Source organism: Haliaeetus albicilla, chromosome 9, assembly GCF_947461875.1.
Source record: "Haliaeetus albicilla chromosome 9, bHalAlb1.1, whole genome shotgun sequence".
NCBI lineage: Eukaryota > Metazoa > Chordata > Aves > Accipitriformes > Accipitridae > Haliaeetus > Haliaeetus albicilla.
In genome coordinates, this window is record NC_091491.1 from 25,407,654 (window position 1) to 25,424,667 (window position 17,014).

The window sequence follows — 17,014 nt, forward strand, 5'->3', positions numbered from 1 at the left end:
TGCATATTCAGATTATTTGCAGAGTAGTCTTAAGTGCTTAAAGAAAACATTTTAAGTTTGACAAATCCTGTGTCTTGTTTAATTTTGAGAACAGTCACCTTTCTTCTTGTTTTGGTCAGGAATTGAAGCTGAACGTACTGAGAATTTTGCAATTGCTTCAACTTCAGCTCACTTCTAACTATAATTTGAGAATTAAAGCACTGCAAGTGTACTTTTCCCCCTTTTCTTATACCCTCACTCCAATTAAATGCGTATGATACTGTAGAAACTGCATAATGGAAAGAAAGGCTGTTTAAAAAAAAGAACTTCCTATACTCAAATAGTAATTATAAGTACAAATATTAAACCTTAGATCCTTTAAAAGCTACCGTCTGGGGCTTATGGCATATGGAATCTGTTGAAACAGTTTAAAACCTGACATACAGGTAAGGGAATGTGTAGAATTAGGTGAAGAAGAGTCTTAAAGATCACAAGTAGAAATCAGGTGCTTTGCCCCTTCATGAGTACATCAAATATTTTGTGGAAGTAGTATTTGGTGGTGAAATTGGATGCTAGGATTTGCTTGCCCTGCTGTGACAGATGGTCTTTCAACTTTAAGTATTTAGACTAGTACATGGTGCACCAGTCAGTTGTTAAAGCAGCTCAGTCTGGAATAAAAAATGTGTAGCCACACACTTTTTAATGGTTTGATGTATTAACAGTTGTAAACTTAAATAGGTTTTGAAAGAAGATATTTTCACTGATTAATCCATGGTGGTTTTTTTTTTTTTAAGGTGTGCAAACAGATTTGGCTAGGCCTATTTGATGATAGATCATCAGCAATTCCAGATTTCAGGGATCCACAGAAAGTAAAGGAATTTCTACAGGAGAAATACGAAAAGAAAAGATGGTAAGATAGCTTTACAATTATGAAGATTGCCTCTATGACAAGTGGAGACAGACTGTTATCCTCACATTCTTAAGTGTACTTTCCTTCTTGTGTGCTCTTTGGACTAGATCGCACAGCTCTAAAGCAAAATGATTTCTGGACTTTATTCAGAGCTCCTGCAGGAAGCAAAGACAAACTATTTAAAGAAGTTTCTCAATGTGTAGTTCATAGTGATGGAGCAGAAATGGCTTAAGGGAATGTCAACAACAGTGTAAAGTAAGGGTTTTGCAAGCTTTTATTAGGAGGTGAAAGACATGTGTGGTTTGTATTAAGTGCTTGTCGTGGTTTAACCCCAGCCAGCAACTAAGCACCACGCAGCCGCTCACTCACTCCCCCCCATCCAGTGGGATGGGGGAGAAAATCAGGAAAAGAAGTAAAACTCCTGGGTTGAGATAAGAACGATTTAATAGAACAGAAAAGAAGAAACTAATAATGATAACACTAATAAAATGACAACAGTAGTAATAAAAAGATTGAAATGTACAAATGATGCGCAGGGCAATTGCTCACCACCCACTGACCGACACCCAGCCAGTCCCCGAGCAGCGAATCCCTGCCCCCCACTTCCCAGTTCCTAAACTAGATGGGATGTCCCATGGTATGGAATACACTGTTGGCCAGTTTGGGTCAGGTGCCCTGGCTGGGCATGAGAAGCTGAAAAATCCTTGACTGTAGTCTAAACACTACTGAGCACAACTGAAAACATCAGTGTTATCAACATTCTTCACATACTGAACTCAAAACATAGCACTGTACCAGCTACTAGGAAGACAGTTAACTCTATCCCAGCTGAAACCAGGACAGTGCTGTACAGTATTGATGACTTGGAATTCTAGTCCATTTTTTAAAAAATATCTAGCATATTTAAATAATGGGTATTTTGCAAACTACTGATGTAATTTGTTGCAGGGTCAGTGGTTAAAATAGCAAAGCTGAGATCTACCAGTTCTCACACTTGAGTCTTACAAATGTTGAGCGGAACTTTTCATGTTAAACTTGTAAAGTCTATTGCTCTTTTTGAATGTAGGTATGTTCCTCCAGAGCAAGCAAAGGTGGTGGCATCAGTCCATGCATCCATATCGGGGTCTTCTGCTAGTAGTACAAGCAGCACACCTGAGGTGAAGCCACTCAAATCTCTCTTGGGAGAAGCTGCACCCACACTGCACTTAAACAAGGGCACACCTAGCCAAGTGAGTAATGACAGAGCTGAAGAGCACAGAAATGTTCAGCAGTACTTTTTCTCTTTTAGTGGCACAAGAATTCTTGCAATAGCAACTGTTCCATAATATGACCACTAAGGACAACTTTTTTAATGTATTCTGTTGAAGTATATAGGTGTTTGCAGATCGTGTTCTAAATTAAACTTGCTTCTATTGACAAAATTGATTTTTTAATGGTTATTTTCAGTAAGGAGAATTTTCCAGTTTAATTTTCAAATTTAATTATGATTGTCTTTCGCTGAAATATCTCTAAAGTTTGAACCTAATGTGATATATTTTCATGTTTGTTTTTGGATTTGAACACAATAAAATGGCTGATACTGTTAACCATGAGATTAGTAGTGAATATGTGCATGAAAAACATGCATGTTCATTATTACTTGCTATGCATTCTTATCAAGTGGCTTTCAGAGAGTGTCTGTATGCTGTTATGTAAAGCCAAACAACACTATGTACTTAGATTTTAGAGGGAAGACGGTTTTTTGAAAAACTGTTTTACCTTTAGGATGCAGGCAACCCTTGAATGGACTTCTTAAAACTCGAACAGTAGAAGTTTGCAGCTTGCAGCCTTGCTATGAAATTCTTCAGTTTTTCTCTCCCTATACTGAATTCTAAAGTTTTTTTTCAGAATGGAGTGAATAACTATTTTCCAACTTTAAAATTAAGTTTTATTGCTTGTGTTTGTAAAGTATTTGCAGTTTTAAATACATAATTTTGAAGTTGCTTATTTGCTGCTACTTTATTCTTCTGGGCCCTATTATCCGTGGAAATTTGCTGCAGAGTTCCTTTAAAAGCCACCATAGTAGCATAAATAGTCTTCCTCATACTATAGGAGGATGGTCTGTGCTGTATACAGCATCTTAAACTTCAGAAATAAGTGGCTTGTTAAAGAAATATGCTTAGTCTATCCTAGTATTTTGCAAAAGTTGATTTGGTAAAATATTGGCTTTTTTGTATTAGCTAATTGAAATGTTGTTTGTAGTCTCCTGTTGTAGTTCGATCTCAAGGACAGCAGCAACAAGAAAAGAAACAATTCGACCTCCTCAGTGACCTTGGCTCAGATATCTTTGCTGCTGGTCCTCCTCAGTCAACTGCTACAGCAAATTTTGCTAATTTTGCACACTTCAACAGTCATACAGGTAAGTATTCTGAGCAGTGTATCCCTTTTAAATGTATAAAATGTAGTTTTAATTTTTGATGACTTTAGTCCAAACTTCATCATGAGGTATATGTAATTTCTGTGCCTTGAGAATGCTCAAGATTTCCTTTAGATCTTTATAAAGAATGGTTGAAGACATAAAGGCTGATAATCCTGCTTTTTGAAGTGGGAGTTGCTATAGCTATTTTCTATGATATGTATGATTGTTTCTGCCTACTACTAGAACTTTAAATTCTTTGGGGGAGAGAGTGAGAGGATGAGTAACAGAATGTAGAGAGAAGCTGATATTAGACCTTCAATTTTCTTTCTGAAAATTATTAGGAAGAGCATTCATGGAAAGAAAGCAGATATAGAGGCTTTAAGGGAGTTCAAATGCATTGACAATAACTGTCAATTTGTTAAAAGAAAAAAAAAAGGCTTACTCAGTTTAAAGAATGACCTCCTCTTTTGTGTGTGTTTCTGTTTGAAAACTGGATACTACCCATGTGGGTAGTATTCTGTAGTTTCAGGAGGAATAAACAAGCTTTGCACATATGTATTGACTAAGGATGGGGGTAGGCCTTGAATTCTTAAAGAATGACTTCAGTAAAATATATTGAGCCCTCGGGGTTTATTTTCAGCCAAAGATCTTGAGCCATAGAAGTCTATCCTAAAGTTGATTCTGTGGTCACTGAAGTATGTTGTTCCTAGCTTGCATTGTAATTGTGGGAAAGTACCTTTGCCTGCCTTGCCTGAATGGGCTTTTCATCTAGTTTTTCTGAGAGAAACTGTGATGCTGCTAAGCCAACAAGAATAAGATATACTTCTTGCAAATCAGCCCTGAAATTGTTAACAGCTGAGAGGAAGCATGATGGAGGAGACTTAAGGCACACCTGAGGAACTGAGCGAAGTATCAAGGCTTTCTCAAAGTTAACTTTAAAAAAAAAAAAGTGAAATAATTGGCTGAATTCAGTAATGTGGAATAAGAATTGCTGTTGCAGTGTATTTTGTAAAATCCTTAACATAAGATTCCATGTTAATCATCTTTTTGGAGGTATATTTAACTGGGAGAACTTGTGTTGACTGAACAATGTTGTACAGTGTTACTGAAGAGGCTGCAGATATTTAATTCTTTCTAATAACTTACTCTTTCCAAACTTGTTGCTGAATGTTTCTACATTTACGTACACTTAATTATTCTTCGTGGGTTTCAGGAGATGAAAATTCCATTAAAGCAATATTTCAATACCATGTTCCAAATCTAGGTAAAATTCTACTGCATCTCTGCTGGGTAATTTTTCAAAGGATAAAAAAGCAATATGAACACTCCAGAATAAATATAATTTTATGAAAGAGTCTGTTAATTTCTGGTTGAAGAAAGTGCTGGAAATCAAAATTGAGAGGAATACTCACCTGTGCTGACTAGTTTTCTGTTTCAATAATTAACCATTATGGTCATTCCCATGGCTCCTTCCCATAAGTTTTAGAAGCCAAAACAGTTTCAGGGATGGTAAATCAGTTTCTAAAAGACAAAAATGTAATTCTGAGCATGCGATAGCTGAATATGTATTGCAGACTGGTTTATCTGAAGGTGTTTTCTGACTTGCTAGGGTAAAACACTTGTAAGGCTTGTTCTGTGTGCAGTAACCACAGGGTAGTGTTAACTGAAACTAATAATGATATGTTACAGACTCTTCCCTTTGGAACACAAAGAGGATTGATCAGTCTGCCAGCTTTGGCAAAAAAGAGTTTTAAATGCTCATTTAAGGAGGTGTATAAGCATGTAATTTTTGTTAGTAATCACACACTACACCAGAGGGTGAAAGAACTTGCACTTAGTCTGCCATTACTTTCTTGAAGTTTATGGTCCATTGTTCTTGTTTTAGGGCTTGGTTTTAGTTATGCCTACAGGGGATGGACTTTTTTCATTCCCTTCATGTAAACTATGGTTAACTAAAGAAATCACTGAAAAGCATGAGCAAATTTAAGGTCTTCCAGTATAAGTTACTGTTTCTGCAATTAAGGCACAACTGAGTGCAGCAGCTGATAGGAAAATATTAACAAACTTGTGCTGTGATCTGTAAAGTGTAGATTGAATGCTTGAAAATTACGCAGGAAGTGCAACTTTTGATATGTTCCTTTTTTTCTGAGTTTTCTAATGTATTAAGCTGGCTCAGGACATTGTGGCATGTTGAAGGGGAAACATGCTGACTTTACATTTATTGTCTGTATTTAATTTACGAAGTTCCATAACTTCTGCAAAATGATGATATTTTGAAGGTGATGGTAGATAACCGTTCTCTGTCTGACTGGTAATAGCGACAAAAAAGTTAAAAATTTCTGGTATGTAGACTTTCTATAAACTAATGGAACAGAAGACCTGCACAAAAGATTTTAAAAAGGCATAGTGACACACCACAACTCTATTGGAACAAGGGAGAAGAGACTTCACTCAGAAGAAATAAAATAGTATGACATAGTTATTGTATTCTAGAGAATTATTTTCAATTTTGTAATTGAATATACATAGACTTTATTTTAGTGGGGGGGGGTTTGTTTGTTTTGCAGTGTTTCATACCTTTATTCCACGCTAGGTAGGGGCAGCTTGCATTGCTGTGACTGCTGTCATACTTGAGCTAGCTTTAGCCAGCTAGCTTTTCTACTGCCTCATTGATCTGCAGTCACAGCAGCAGTTAAATGTATGCCCATCTGCAATTCGCTACAGTTCTTCAACTTACTTAAGGTTGTTCTTGGGTTTCTGTGTGGAGAACTGAATTTTGGAATTGCCAGTCCATCCTTAAAAACATGATCTACATATTGTTCAGGCACAGGAGAGTACAAGTCTTACTTGGTCTTTACCTTCGTGCCACTTTTACATAGGTTTAAACTTTACCACATAAAATAAAGGAAGATTAACATCTGAATACTCTGCAGAAGAGTCTTTATAGCTCTACTGTTTTAACATGGGCCCACTTGCAAATCATACTTGCTGTGTCAGCTGATGCAATAACACTGTTAAAACTGGCCTGTAACATAATACGTTCCAGTTTTTAATCTAGACTCAGAGGATATTTCATTTAAGATTCTTGACATAGTACTCTGTGTGAGTGGTTAAAATGAAAAAATGTCACAGTTGTAGGAGTGACATTTATGTACTTAATCCTATTCGGTCAGCTAAACATCAGTCTCTGAGTAGCCCCTATCCAATTGATGCATCAGGATGAAAGCATCACTTTCATTTTAAAGCAAGGTGCAATTGAATTCTTAATCTATTCCTCTTTAAAAGCTAACAATTTAAAAACAAAACCAACCAACATGTGGAATTTGGAGTTGAAGTCTGTAGAATGCTGTTTGAACCAATACCGATGGTATAATAATTGAAACTGTTTTTCCTCTGTGTCAACTTTTTCTGTTTGCATGCTTTAAAGGTGAAAATTTTAGGACAGAACTTTCCCAAGACCTTGCTTTCTCATTGATTTCTGCCCCGCCCTTGCTTGTTGACCCTCATGCTGTGGTGGATTGACCTTGGCTGGCCACCAGGTGCCCACCAAGCTGCTCTCTCGCCGCCCTTCCTCAGCAGGGTGGGGGGAGAAAATACGATTAAAAAGCTTGTGAGTCAAGAAAGGGACAGGGAGATCACTCACTCATTACTGTCATGGGCAAAACAGACTCAGGGAAGGTTAACTTAATTTATTGTCAATTAATAATAGAATAAGATAGTGAGAATAAAAACAAAACTAAACCCACCTTCACCCCTTCTTTCCAGGCTCAGTTTTGCTCCTGAATCTTCTCCCTCCTCCCCCTGAGCAGTGCAGGGGGATGGGGAATGGGGGTTGCAGTCAGTTCATAACACTTCATCTCTGCCATTCCTTCCTCCTCAGGTTGTTCCCCTGCTCTGTTGTGGGGTCCCTCCCCCTCAATGGGATACAGTCCTTCACAGAATTCTGCATTGTGGGCCCTTCCTGTAGGCTACAGTTCTTTAAGAACTGCTGCAGCACAGGCCTTTTCCATGGGGAGCAGTCCTTCAGGCACAGACTGTTCCAATGTGGGTCCCCTGTGGGGTCACAGCTCCTCCCAGAAAAACTGCTCCTGCATGTGCTCCTCTCCATTAGCCACAGGTCCTGCCAGGAGCCTGCTCCAGTATGGGCTTTCCACAGGCTCCAGCTTCCTTCAGGACATCTCCGCCTGCTCTGGCGTGGGGTCCTCCATGGGCTGCAGGTGGAGATCTGCTCCACCATGGACCTCCCTGGGCTGCAGGGGGACAGCCTGCCTCACCATGGTCTTCCCCACGGGCTGCAGGGGAATCTCTGCTCCAGCGCCTGGACCATCTCCTCCCCCTCCTTCTTCACTGACCTGGGGGTCTGCAGGGTTGTTTCTCTCACATGTTCTCACTCCTCTCTCGCACAGCTGCTGCACAGTGTCTTTTTACCCTTTCTTAAATAAGCTGCCACAGAGGTGCCACTATCATTGCTGCTGGGCTCAGCTTTGGGCAGCAGCAGGTCTGTTTTGGAGCCAGCTGTAACTGGCTGTCAGAAATGAGGGCAGCTTCTGATCTTTTCTCACAGGGGCCACCCCTGCAGCCCCCCGCTGCTGAAACCATGCCATGTAAACCCAATGTGCATGCTCACTTCTAATAAAAAGTAGTATCAAGTAGAGTCAAACCTCACCCTCTCTCACAGTATCCCCTGTGAAGGGAAGTACTTGCACTTTCACTTATATTAGTAGCATTGAGAAATACAGTAGTGAGTATAAAAATGTCCTTTTAGTTTATAAATCTGTAGTACAGATGCTTTGTAAATAGAATTTAAGTGAAATAATGCAACTTCTTATTAGCATTATCTGTCATTAAGTAACAGTACTTAACCAGCATAATTTATTGGTTTTGTATGTACTTAATCTGCAAAATCCCCCCAGAATAAACAAATCCTGACCCAAAAATATAATGTATTGCATCTGTTATTCTAGAAGGTGTTTTGTGGGCTTTCTTTAGGTAGTAACTCAAGTTACCTATATATATGGGTTTGTTTTGCAGTTGATTTAAAACACTTTTTCCCTTACTCCTTGCTTATAACAGTGTTTAAGACTTTCTGTGGACCTTATCAGTTAGACACACAATTCCTCTTGAATCTGTAGATGCTTGAATGTCCAGCTGTTTGAAATTAGAAGGGTGTTAACTTTTATTTTCTCCTATAGTATGGCACAAAAGGAAGGCGAAACCTGAAATTCTATTTGAAATTTCCTTGGATTTTATTTTGTGGATACACTCTATGAATGCTATCTTCTTGACATTGGTATTGATTTTCCATATTTCTGTACTCTGATTTAGTTTTTTAAAAACTGAATTTTCCAGTGAAATGAATTTATAAACCCAGCCAAAACTATTCAACTGATGCCAAACTAAATTCACCCAAGGAGGAAGCACTTTGTATATGAGGAATTCAAATTTTCAGTATGTTGCAAGGATACTTTCTAACTTTTATTCCCAAAGAAATGTTCAGTTAGTCCACAAATTCTAGTTTTGGAAGCTAGCACTTAAAATGATACCTGGTTTGGGTTCTACAGGTATACATCTAGTATTCTGTACTTTTTGGCTGTTTTTCACTGACCAGCCACCACTGCAAACACTCTAGGGTTAAGCCGAACTTGACTTCATCAGGTCATGCAGTTGTGAGTAGTAGCATGTGTGAGGAGGAGAGAAGTAGCATTAACTGGTACAGCTCTGTGAAGGTGATTTGTGAAAGCTTGTTCAAAGACAACTTTCATTTGTAGAATATCATGTATAATTTTTTCATGTAAAAAGAAATTACAAGGCAGGGCATAACCCTTGGAGGCTGTCATGACCATGAATTCAGTTAATACATCTGTTTTTGTGTTTATTTCCCATATCCATTAACATGTTTTGTTCCTTTGCAATTTACAGCGCAGAACTCTGCAAATGCAGGTTTTGCAAACTTTGATGCATTTGGACAGTCTAGTGGCTCGAGTAATTTTGGAGGTTTCCCCACAGCAAGTCAGTCTTCTTTTCAGCCCCAAAATACAGGTAGAACTCCTAGACTTTTGATTAATACTTAATTGAAATAATCCTTACCTTTATGTTGGAAGGTACTTAAGTTGAGTTTATTTCTTGCATCTGCCTGCTTTAATGCAATCAAGCCACCTGAAGCTCTGGGGAAACTCAAAATGAATTCCTTCTGTTTGGTGTTGATTTTATTTTTTTTCCTAATGCTACTCAGAAGTCTGATTTATGGCACTATGTGTTTGTTAGCTCTACACCTGAAATAACTATGAAAAGAGTAAACCATGCTGCTTTTGATAAATAATGAATTGACTCTATCTTGTAAGAGAAGTGTTTCAGTAGACCCAAAAGCACATCACAGTACCAAAAAAAAGTGTGTCTATGCGGATGTATAACATATGCACACACTTCAGCATGTTTGACTTCACGTGTAGAGCCTATTGCTAAGATTTATTTTGCTTTCCTTTAAGTTGATCATGCTTTAGAACTTCTGCTTGAGCTTACACTTGCTGTTTGTCTAGATCTTTGGCTGACTGACTTTCTTTTCCTTTTTTTTTTTCTTTTGAGTGTGGTGTCGTTTTAAACTTTTTTTCAAATTTTCTTTCTCCCTTCTTATGTTAACTTTAACCCACACACAATTTCTGGCTGTCCAGCGTTCAGAACGCTTTCATCTAGCTGCAGTTTTGGTGAATTTACTTCAGCTTTTCCTCTCCAGGCTGTACACAGTAAGTTCCACGCAGTGGAAAACTCAGCTTGCTTCATTTTATGCCATTGTAGTATAGCATTTTCATTCCTACTGTTGCATATGTTTTAACTTATTGATTATGCTATTAGAAAGCTGTGTGTTCTGTAGTAGGAGTGGAATCCTCAACCAACTGTTACAAAATGTGATACACTTAATGAAACAACTCATTTAAATTTAAGTATGTGACCTGCTTAGATTAAATTTTCTGGACACTGAAGAGATGGAAGCTCATGGTTTCATATTTGAACTGAAGTTCAGTTGTGTGGCCCAAGTCAGATTTTTAAAATTGATTTATGTATCTCTGACATCAGTGGAAGCTTGGTATAAAAAGAGCTGTGTTGTGTCTTCCCTCTCACCTCTTTCCTGATTGGAAGTAGTCTAAAAATCCAAGAATAGAGAACCAAACTATCTCACTAAACCTTGGCATGAAATCATACTACTTTTGGACTTCTAGGCACTGTTTTTTGCTTAGAACGATGACTGACATCTGAAATGGTTAAACATTGTACCATTAAGTAAATGCAAATAGTAGCTATTCATCAGAGAGACATGACAGGAAAATGAAGCTTCTGTATTTCGAATATTAAAGATTCAGAAAAATACTTATTTTTCTACCAAATATTACTGTTGAAATTACTTTAACAGCTAATAAATAGCATATAGTTTTTTCAAGATCAAATTATGATTGTGATTTAAGCTGTTGAAGTTTGGGGGTTTTTCATCCCTGATCTGCAGACTGAAAAACATAAAAAATTATTTTTTTCTGATGACCCAATGTAACTTTGAAGGAAATGGGAAAGGTTCTTAAATGTGTGGGATGGGTTGGGGGAACATGTTGCCTCATGTAACTACAAAGAGGTGGGATTATTTTGTCATCAGTTACAGTTGGAAAAACTTTCTCTACCTTCAGAGCGTTGATTATGTTTCACTTCATTTGTTACAGGTGGAAGTGCTGGATCCGTGAATGCTAACTTTGCTCACTTTGATAACTTCCCCAAATCCTCCAGTGCTGATTTTGGAGCCTTCAATGCTTCTCAGAGCAGCACAACAGCAACTGCAGCCAGTAAAGCTGCAGTGAATAAACCGAATCTCCAGTCAGCTGACAAATATGCAGCTCTTGCTAATTTAGATAATATCTTCAGCGCAGGGCAAGGTATTAAACTTTATTCTTTGATGTGCTTATTCCATGTGTGTATGCTTACCACAAGGATGGCTGTGCTTGTCAAAATAGTGACTGTATTTCAAAATGTCCTTTCTTTAAGGTACCAGTAGCATTTCACATCAGTGTACCTTAATGTGCAAGATGTAAGTTCTAAGACTAACATCACTCCAAAAGGATGTCATCAGAAGACTGCTTTTTGGGAATATTCTTACTATCAAGATGAATAACTCTAAGTGGAAATATCTAAATAATTATTACTGCAATGATGAAAATATATAAATATATATTTTATATTTGTGCTAAAGCCTATAGCGAAGGCTCTTGAATGGAGAGCTATAGTTGTTACAGAGAACTGCCAGAGTAGCTTTCCTACCTCTCTGCCACAAAAATATTTGGCTTTAGTTTTTTATAAACTAGTAGCAGTGATACTTGGATTTAGTTGATTTTTAAATTAAGGAGAAAAAACTAATCATTCTGTCACTTTATTTCTTCTCAAATGGTACATAAAAACTTGTGTTGGTTTGTAATATAGAGCTGTGTTCTGAAATGGATTATTTGAGGGTATGTGTTTTGTTAAATTTTCTAGTTGAAGGTGATGGTAGTATTGAGTTGTCATTTTCCAGGGAAACCAGAGGCTCTTTGGAGCTGCAGAATACCTACAGAAGAAGCATGACACTTTGCTGATGGCTAATCGCTTGTTAAACTTTTTCTTTTTTCCTGTATGCCCTAATGGATATTTAATTTTTTAAGTCTAAAACTTAAACTGTCCATTAACTTTCATTTAGTTCTCAGTGTTGGCAGGGCAGAAAGTGAAACCATTGTCATCATTTTTAATCTGTTTTTTTTTTTTCTTTCTAGGTGGCAGTGAGCAAGGAAGTGGCTTCAGTACAGTAGTGTCAGCATCAGCAGGTCCTGCGTTGTCAACCCCAAATCAGTCAAGTGTATCTTCAGACAAGTATGCGGCTCTAGCAGAATTAGACAGCGTGTTCAGCTCCACAGCAACCTCTAGTAATGCGTATACTTCAACCAGTAACGTTAGCAGGTACTTTGTTAGAATTAGCTGGCTTTCTATATTGACTTCAGCAATATGCAGAGAAGTAGCTCACAGTTGTATCTCAAATCTGGTTTTATTTCTTCTCTAAATGGGGAAATGTTGAATGAGTTTAATGGTACTACTGAAACTGCATCCTTTGTTTTAAATAATAGTGCAACTGTCTGATAGTATATGATAAGATAAAATTAAGAATACTTTCTGTCAGCAGAATGTTCCCTGCACCTTTCTAGTCATGACATGCTAAACCTGTTAGATGGTAACACTTCCCTACACAGAATATTTGCATGTATACTGAAAATCACAGCATCATCCCTGGCAAAAAAATTACAACAGATATTTGTTATATAAATGATGCCAACCACTTTTTAAATCATTGAAGTAATAAGTACCAAACACCTGTTATAGCTGTGCTTGGTATTGCAAGTGCCCCTAAAGCTTCTGCTTTGCAACATTTATGCTGATGGCCTCTGTTCAATATTCTTTCTCCTGCTGCTGGTGGAGATGATTTTTCATTGCTCAGCACTAATTATAGGTCTGACCCTGGCATCAGTGAATTATATTGCAGTTTGCAAACTGCACATAAGCATTGCTTTTCTATTCTTTTACATGCTAACAATAATTGTAAGTTGTATTTAATTGTTAAATGAGCAATTTGACTTCACTGAACGTATGAATTATTTTCAGCAATGCTTTTGGAACAGTACCTGTGGCTGCTACTGCACAGACACAGCCTGCATCTTCGAGTGTGCCTGCTCCATTTGGAGGTATGTAAGTGTTACTAACACCTTTTGTGGACTGTAAGCAACATCTTACTAATTTTTAGTTGATAGTGCTATACTTCGGCACTAGTGATGTTGAAGTTACTAAAGGATGCCAAAAAAGTACAGTTGTTGCGATGCATTTCAAATTAAGCATTTTATTATCAACTCCTAATTTTTCATGTAACTTTAGATATTTATGTATCTCTGTATAAAAGCTGTATAAACTTAAAAGTGAGTCAGATTGGCTATTTTTAAAAGACTATTTAATAAATGTTTTTAATCTTTCAGCAACACCTTCCACAAATCCATTTGTAGCTGCCCCTGTTGCCCCAGTGGCACCTTCAACAAATCCATTCCAGACCAATAGCCGAGGAGCAACAGGTTAGGAAAAAACCACCAAGTGTTTGAGAAACTTTCTTTCAAGACTTGCATTGATTCTTTTTTTTCATAGCTGTGTAATTTGTCCCTTAAAGATTTTCTGTATTATCTGTCTCTAGTCTATTTGACATGTTGTGTGTTTGTTCAATGTAGAGAACAATATTTATGAATAGGCTGCAGGAATCAACTTACTTTTTTTTTTTTTTTTTGAGCTAAGTGATGTCTTTTATTGGGCTGAGGACATTAATTTCCTGTTTCTGGCCCAATCCTAGGATTTCAAATGGTGGCCATGAAAAATGTCAAAATGATCCGTTTAAGATCTTCTAATACTACCTAAGCTATTTGTAGTCTGTGTATTACCAGTTGGGTACCTTCCAAGACTATAATGTTGGTCTTGAAGCACGCTTCACAGGAGGTTGCTCTGAAATCGGGGATCTTGAAAGCTCTGCTGCTAAGCTAGTGCACTTGCTTTTTTAATTTCTTTATTTCAAAGTCATGAAAGCCCTCAAAACCAAAGAGCTGGAGCTAGAACCAAGGAAGACAAGGCTGTTAGCTCCTTACCAGTCCACTTCTTGTGTGCATTGGTGGTGTCCTTTATTTTTCCTCTTTTGTAACAGTAAAGCATATGTTTAAATATAATCTTTACATTCATGAATTACATTAATTTTGTAGGGGATGATTCTGTAGAATCCTAATTCCATAGACAAAAACTTAATCACTTTTTAAAAAAGCAAACTTGTACTTTTCTTCAAAACACTGAACTTGGATTTAGATGACTGCTAGATTATGCTAATTTTGCTTTCCAGACACTGCTAAATTTTGGCACTTTTATCTATTAACTGGACTTCCACAGATTTAAATCTGCTGATGTATGCATTTTAACACTGAGTCGTGCTTTGCCTCTAGTTTTAAGTAGGTTGAATCAAACTGATCAGGCTGAGTTAAAACTGAATTGATCAAATTCATGTCATCTGCAAAAATGAATTCTGTTTTCAGTCCCTTTTGAGATATTATGCAGTTAAGCTTGTTCAGCTATTTAATGCCCAAAATATCTTTTTCCTTATTTTAATCTCATTCTTAACTGTGCTGTTTTGCATCATTAAGAACTTGTAGCCTCTTTAGATAAATTTGAATATGGTAACTCTATCCTTCCACCTTCTAAACTGCTATCCTTGGCTTGCAGACATTCCAACCCTTTGGCAGCTATACTGATGTTACATACTAGGTGACAGAGATAATGACTATAAGTAAAGATAATATTCTACCACTTTCAGTGCAAGGTGTAAACTTGTAGCTTGTCTGTTTATGCTAAGCTTTCTTTCTGCATGAACTTGACTGTTTATTATATGGGACATCTGTTTTGTAGCGTTTATTTCTAATGGTTTTCTTAGCTTAATCTATTGCTGGTCATGCTACGGATGAATTGTTTGGTAAATATGTGTGTATATTTCTGTAGATATATATAACTAAGAAATGACTGTTCAAGAGTGTATAAATGATTTGACATTGTCTGGTCTCTTTGTGGCTTCCATAAGGCCTCTCGGGAGCAATGCACTCTCACATATTTCCTCAGGCTCATTTTGGTAGGTGGCCACATTTGGTATCAAGTTTCTTGTGGCTAATTGTTCTTGCTTGTAAAAGCTTATTGATAGCTATCTGGTTCTCTGCACATAGAATTTCGGAAGACTTTCTGTTTTTTAAAATGGAGTGGTTGTGGGTGTGGGTATTTGGCAACTGGGCAAAGGGAGAGAAGAGCATACGTAGACAACCTATTAAGCAACTAAAACAAAACCATTATTGATATCCTCCATGGTCACAACATAATGGTAACAAGTTGAGTGACTCTTGAAGCTTCTACCAACAGTAGCTTGATGCCTTTTGGGATATCCCAAGTCACTGCTCATTTTGTTGTGCTTTTGTTTGCTGTTTTAGCAAGTTTTCCTGTGGAATAGCTTCTCTGCTAACTGTAACTTGAGAACAGTGTTAGTACATTAGTTTTGTGTGTACTTTGTCAACAATTCATGTGTGTATGTCTTGCCCTTGAATACTTTTGGGGTAAATTTTTCAACTGATAATTAAGCTATATTCATTAAATATATTTTTTTTAAAACAGTTGAGCTTGCATAAAATCTAACTTACAACATTTCAAAAGAAAAGTTGTGTCTAATGTTTAGCAGGAGTAAAATGCCTGGTTGTCTGCATTTGTACCAAAAAAACTTCTATACGCTTCTCCTTTCAAGAATAACTCCCAAAAGACTGAATAATGGTTTTGTTACTACATTTTTGAACTTGATGTGCTCCCATTTATTTGCTGAAGGCACGTGGAATTACACGAGCTGTGTGTTCTGTTCTTGAAATGTTCAGCAGAGAATCAGATGAAAAGTTTTGGGGTTTTTTGTTTGTTTGTTTTAAGTCTTACCTGAATAGTAAGAGCATTTGCAATAGGAACTTTGTGTGCAAACAATGTGCATGGTGAGAATTTCCTTTAAAGTGATATTAAGGATGGGATGAAGAGAGAGGGGATGCATGTATCCCTTATGATGATTTTTTTTTTGACTTGTAATTTCCTGTAATGCAGCTTGGAGTAGGAAGATCCTTTCATGCTTTTCTCAGAAGGAGAAAAACAGAGGGGCTTATGCTGCCTGAAAGTGCTTGCTTCTGATGTGTACAGACTTTGACCAGAAAAACTCTGGGGAAAGTATATGATAATGTAGAGAACATTAAAAAAAACTATTTCCTTTTCAGAAAATATATCTGAATTTGCTGGATCTAGTAAATTTTAAATTATTCCATTCATTTTTAAAGTGCAAAAGTAAATTATGCACCCAGTTGGTGGTGATCCAAGCTAGTAAATCAGTGGCTGTAGAAGTTTAACCTAGCTTTTGTATGGTCACTGAGGCATTAGGAGACTTTTCTTAACATGGCATTATAATGATTTCTCTCATGAAAGAAGTGATTTCTTACAAGTAATTTAATGTTATTTTTTGCCTACCAGCAGCAACATTTGGTACTGCATCTATGAGCATGCCTGCAGGATTTGGAACTCCTGCTTCCTACAGTCTTCCTACTAGTTTCAGTGGCAACTTCCAGCAGCCCACGTTCCCAACCCAGGCAGCTTTCCCTCAACAGACTGCTTTTGCTCAGCAGCCAAATGGTAGGTCTCTACCTTTTAGATAATCTTGTTTAAATTGGAAACATGGAGAAAATGATCTGTGTGTATGTTAGCAATAATGGGTGCATGTTTATTTCTATATGAACTTAATAATATTGATGAGGGGTTCCCACACTGGTTTGGCTCTGTAGTTGAGCTTTGTGACTTGGCTGTGTGCAGTGACATAACTGAAATTTTACCATAATCTGATACTAAAATTATAAGTATTCCCATGCTTAAAGGGTTTTTATGCAAGCAGGATTGTTTTGTCTTCATTTTTGTAGTGTCTGCAACTGATTTATAACACTTTCTCTAACTTCGTAGAACACAAGCAAAAGAAGGTTGGAAAGTACTTTCTCCCATAAATTTAAATGATAAAATAACATTGAAAAAAGTGCATGTGTAGAAATTGGAAATGGATTAGTTCCGAGCCGTTGAAAACAAACAAAAAGCTGAGTGGT

The 17,014-nt window shown here is 37.2% G+C and overlaps 1 protein-coding gene across 9 annotated transcripts in view; it reads left to right on the plus strand.

The window, feature by feature from the left end:
- Positions 1–17,014, plus strand: part of AGFG1 (ArfGAP with FG repeats 1) — a 38,467-nt gene that overhangs the window by 20,087 nt on the left and 1,366 nt on the right. The window contains exons 3-13 of one of the 9 annotated variants that reach the window (XM_069792159.1): positions 774–889; positions 1,956–2,118; positions 3,131–3,287; positions 9,207–9,326; positions 9,956–10,027; positions 10,991–11,200; positions 12,068–12,251; positions 12,948–13,027; positions 13,313–13,405; positions 14,938–14,985; positions 16,398–16,556. In XM_069792159.1, coding sequence (XP_069648260.1) covers positions 774–889; positions 1,956–2,118; positions 3,131–3,287; positions 9,207–9,326; positions 9,956–10,027; positions 10,991–11,200; positions 12,068–12,251; positions 12,948–13,027; positions 13,313–13,405; positions 14,938–14,985; positions 16,398–16,556 — 1,402 coding nt within the window. The remainder of the gene's footprint in view (positions 1–773; positions 890–1,955; positions 2,119–3,130; positions 3,288–9,206; positions 9,327–9,955; positions 10,028–10,990; positions 11,201–12,067; positions 12,252–12,947; positions 13,028–13,312; positions 13,406–14,937; positions 14,986–16,397; positions 16,557–17,014) is intronic. The other 8 variants (XM_069792160.1, XM_069792165.1, XM_069792162.1 and 5 more) reach the window with 8 other exon arrangements.